Here is a 4,986-nt window from a genome sequence, read left to right as displayed (position 1 = left end):
ATGAAAAAATACATCTTAAAATGTTAATTAAAATTTATATAGTTTGACTCTAAAAATAAAAATGGGGAGTACATATATCACATAAAAAGAAATCAAGAAAGTAATATGTACCCTGAAATTCATATAATTTTAATCTTGAAAAACAAAAGTGATATATATGAATATTTCTTCATTGTATCAAGTCTTTTGGCATATTATGTATAAAATAAAATATATATATATACCAACATAAGAGATAAGAAAATGACTAGAAACTAAGCATGCCAAGACCAAACTATTTTTGACTTGATGTTTTCATTGAATTGGTACAAAAATGAACCAACAGCTTCTGTTTTGTCCATACTTAGATAACCAAACTCAATTTGATATACAAAGCATTTCACGTTATCGTAATCTGTGAAAATTCATACTCTAAGAGATATAATACAAAAAAACAAGCATTTGTAATCGCTTTGACGGCTTAATGGTTAAAAAATGAAGGCAATTATAATATTTGAATGGTACAAAAATGCAAGTGTTTGAAATTTGAGACATACATCCAAAAGAGGTTCACAAGAAGAAGCAAAGTTTTGGAACATTCTTAGTATATATAGTACATTATTATCTATTAGGATATGCTTTTAGTATGCCCCATTTTGAGTCATTTCCAAGAAATGGATAAGCATTTGAGGACCTCATCCAATTGTTTATGTCCCAAAATTTGTAGGTGTAGAGTTCCTCTTAGATATCATATTTAAATTCTATATGAATATGTACTTATTTAGTGAAAATTTATCCATCGAACAAAGACGTTTTTATTCAGCATTATTAAAATTGTCATTATCACTCTCAATATCGATCTCATCAAAAAGAAAAAACCTAAGCACAACTTAGGCCTCTAAGTCTCTAAGGCAACATAAAGAACTGACTTTTTGGTGTACAACTAGTCCAATGGTTAAGCATTTTCACCATCAAACTTAAGCACTTTCACCATCAACTTGCCTACAACTTTTGAGCCACACGAGGAGGGTAAGTGAGAACGTTATTGATACTGGAGTGAGGAAAAGAAGAAAAACTACAATAGCATTTGGAACATGACATAACTAGGAATAACAACAAGGTTCAAATGAGCCATTTATAAATTTTTACCCCAAAAAATGTAGCACTATCACCTTGATAATCCAGTAACTACACTATGTATAACTTGCCTAGACAAGTCATATAAGAGCAACTATGAACCAAGAAATTTTGCTAAATTTTATAAACTCCCTAGAGGGCTAAGAAAATGGAAATATGCTTAAAACTAAAAACTAATGTTTCTTTCAACTGTTTCTTTTGGATGGCCTCTGTTATCTATGAACTTCTGTCTATACAAAGGATGCATGATTCTTAACTAGGGAGAGATCTTCGACAGAGGCGAGTTGATGGACCGGTGACTTAGGTGGTAGCTGCATTGCTGTAGAAGCTGCTGAAAGGCCTTGAAGCATTTTTATAACTTCAGCTGGATCATCAAGATAGTACTTAGCCATACTCGGTTTCTGCCCGACGGTGCAGGCAAAGACTTCTGCATTATCAGGCAGAGAACTGTTGTCTAAAGAACTTGCAATGCTCTCAAACATGTCTTCATCTGATCTGTCATCGCCTATGCACAACACGAAATCGGGTGACTTCCCTTTGCTTTTCATCGATGACAAGAGACTTTGAAACACCAGACCTTTGCTTACATCCTGCAACAGATTAACATACATATATACATGATGAGTTTGCATTCAATTTGAAAGATCATTGCATTTGATGTTGATTTTCCATACCTGTGGTTTCACCTCAACAATGTGCTGGCCTCGTTTAACAACCACAGGCTCATTAGCGAGCACACTCTCGAGATGATCAAGAAGCTCTTTAGCCTGCCAAATGCCAAAGTCAGGATCAGCTTCAAGATGATGCCACACTAGTGCACTTTCCTTCTGCTCTATCGAAGAACCATCTGTTGCCTCGGTGTATTTCTTCATAATAGGCAAGACCACTTTTTTCCACTCAGTGTCTGCAGGTACCAGACGAGATTCCCAATCGGAATCCTTACTCCACCTTAACAAAATACAAAGCAAATGAGAAAACGAATAACAGCACAAAGATAAAAATATAATATTGAATTATATAGATTCATGTCTTACCTAGTGAAGTAACCATGCTCTGCTGATAAGCCAAGTTCTGCACACGGAGAAAACCACTTGCTGAGCGTATCCCTTCCCCTGCCGCTCACGATAAACACGATGTTCTTTGGATCACTGCATAAACCATTCAGAACTGAGATGACTTCTTGACTTGGGGCTTTGTCCACTTTATCCTCTGGTAACATAGTACCATCATAGTCGAGTAGGATGAGCCTGCTGTTTGTCAATTTATAAGAAGAGACGATATGGGCTACCGAAAGCTTCTTGAAATTCGGCCCAAGCGCAACAACCCTGAAGCCAAGACCAAGGCCAATACCCCAACATCTCTTGTGATAATGATCTTCACAAGCTCTCTTGAGATCTTGATCAAAACTCCTCGCCCAATATGCAACGTCATGAGAAGAAACATATCTATAGTGCTTCTCATGACGCAATTCTTTCTCCCTATCATTCATCATGGCTCCTGAAGTCATACCAGTGGCTACACTCTCAATGTCCCATGGATTGACCCTGATGGCACCGCTGAGAGACGGCGAGCAGCCGATGAACTCAGAAACAACAATCATACTCTTTCGTCGTCCTCCATTAAAACCTGGACCCAAGGCCTTATCCAAATTACTGTTGCTCTCCCTAGAGACTGTATACTCATAAGGCACCAAATTCATTCCATCTCTAACAGCATTAACAACAACACATTCAGAAATCGCATAGTGAGCTATCTTGTCCTGCGTAGAAACTGGACCGTTAATACAGACAATCGGTTCATACCCCGGTTTACCATATTTCGTATTGATCTCACTGGCAATCTTCTTGACCTCTTCTTCAACCTCTCTGATATCATTTCCTCTACTTCTCGGAGGGTTCGTAATCTGAACCAACACTACCCTTCCCCTCAACGACGGTGATTGCTCAAGAAGATGTCCCATCGCTAAAAACTTCAGACCAATCCCTTTAAACACATCCATATCATCGATACCTAACAACACAATTTTCCCCTCATACTTCTCTTTCAATTCCTTCGCCTTTTTCGCTGTATCAGGCAAAGACATAACATTTTGGATCTGCCCCATGTGAATACCAACAGGAAGGATTTTAATAGTCACGGTTCTACCAAAATAGTCGATACCAATGTAGCCCCTTTTTGACTGATAATCCAAACCTAACATCCTACTACAACATGACAAGAAATGTCTAGCATAATCAAATGTCTGAAAACCAACAAGATCGCAATTCAACAAAGCCCTTAAAATCTCATCCCTAACAGGCAATGTTCGATAAATTTCAGACGACGGGAAAGGACTATGAAGGAAAAACCCAACTTTTATCCTACTATACTTTTTCCTCAACATAGTAGGCAAAATCATAAGATGATAATCTTGAATCCAAACATAATCATCATCAGGATTAATCACCTCATAAACTTTATCAGCAAAAATCTTGTTTGCTGATACATAAGCCAACCAATTAGACCTATCAAATCTTACACCATGACTAGATGTTAAAGGCAACATGTAATGAAACAAAGGCCATAAATAATGCTTACAAAAGCCATGGTAATACTTGTTTATCAAATCTAATGACAAGAAAGTTGGTACACACCTAAATTTCTCCCATAAGAAATTAGCAACTTCTTCTTGATCATTCAATTCAACATCAGCTTTTAAACAACCAACATAAACAATCTCCAAATCTGGTGACAAACCATCTTTCAGCTGCAAAATCAATGTATCTAAAGCATATCTGTCCCATTCAAAACACCATTTTTTCCCCTCTTTTTCATCTTTACAAAAAGCTTTCACTGGTAACTGATTTGCTACAATGATCCTTCTACTCCCATTTTTCACACCAGGTGAAACTTCCCCCTTCTCTTCTTCTCCTCCTCCTCCACCAAAATCTGTTATAATCCCTGGAACATTCATCAACTTTGGGATTCGAGCCCGATCAGTAACAGAACAGTCATCAAGATTAAGCAGATTGAAACAAGATCTTGACAACATAATCACAACACACAAAAAAAAAATTAACTTGAATATCAAAAATCAACACTTTTTAATCACAAAGTTCAAAACTTTACACCATAAACAGAGCAAACACCAAAGATTCTTGAATTTTCAAATGATGAAACCAAAAGGGTACTTCCAAAAACAAGTAAAAAACACACAACACACATAAAAAAAAACACAAAATCAAGAACTTGGGTATGCAAAAAAAAAATGACTTTTTAAAGATAAAGTTTAGAGCTTTATACCATTTTTAGACCAAATAAACACAGCAAACTCCAATGGATTCTTGGAAATTCAAATGGGTGTTTTTTTTTTTTTTGCTTCTTTTTTTTTTTTTATCGATGGGTGTTACAAATGAAGAGTTTATACTTGATTAAAAACCAAAAACTACTATATAAAAGTTTCATGGAGAAACCAAATATGGAAAGTTAATCAAAACTTAATTAACCCCCTTATATATATAATGTATATATTATATATAATAAATATATATTATGTATATATTTTCTACACAAGGAAGGTGGTGGTGATTGAGGATAAGAACGAAGGGGAACAAGACCGACTTTACACCAATATGGGTTACTACGTAAATGGGTTTTTGGAAGGTTTGAGATTTTGTGGGTGGTGGGGGTAGAGGGGGTAAAAGGGGGGGTGGGGGTAAAAGGGGGGGTGGGTGGGGATAAAGAGTACTAATGAAAGGCCAAGATTTGATTTTTAGTACTTTTTGATGGTCAAGATTTGACAAGATCATATATATATATTTTTCTTAATTAAAACAAAAAAAAATGATCTTTTTTTTAAAAAAATAATAAATTTATTTCCTTATAATCCTA

The 4,986-nt window shown here is 35.8% G+C and overlaps 1 protein-coding gene across 2 annotated transcripts; it reads right to left on the bottom strand.

The window, feature by feature from the left end:
* Positions 1-1,089: 1,089 nt before the first annotated feature.
* On the bottom strand, positions 1,090-4,707 carry TPS1 (trehalose-6-phosphate synthase). 2 transcript variants are annotated; one of them, XM_010324842.4, is made up of 4 exons: positions 4,399-4,707; positions 2,151-4,072; positions 1,791-2,064; positions 1,090-1,706 (listed from the first exon to the last, which is right to left on the bottom strand). In XM_010324842.4, the coding sequence occupies exons 1-4, from the start codon at positions 4,399-4,401 to the stop codon at positions 1,347-1,349; spliced, it is 2,559 nt and encodes an 852-aa protein (XP_010323144.2). In that variant the 5' UTR covers positions 4,402-4,707; the 3' UTR covers positions 1,090-1,346.
* Between the last annotated feature and the right edge of the window lie 279 nt (positions 4,708-4,986).

Source organism: Solanum lycopersicum, chromosome 7 (assembly GCF_036512215.1).
Source record: "Solanum lycopersicum chromosome 7, SLM_r2.1".
Taxonomy (NCBI): Eukaryota; Viridiplantae; Streptophyta; class Magnoliopsida; order Solanales; family Solanaceae; genus Solanum; species Solanum lycopersicum.
This window is presented reverse-complemented; position numbering and strand designations above follow the sequence as displayed.

Coding starts and splice junctions, on each gene's coding strand:
- TPS1 (XM_010324842.4), bottom strand. Junction 2,065..2,150: donor GAGCATGGTTACTTCACTAG/GTAAGACATGAA, acceptor TATTTTGTTAAG/GTGGAGTAAGGATTCCGATT. Junction 1,707..1,790: donor TTGTTGAGGTGAAACCACAG/GTATGGAAAATC, acceptor AATCTGTTGCAG/GATGTAAGCAAAGGTCTGGT.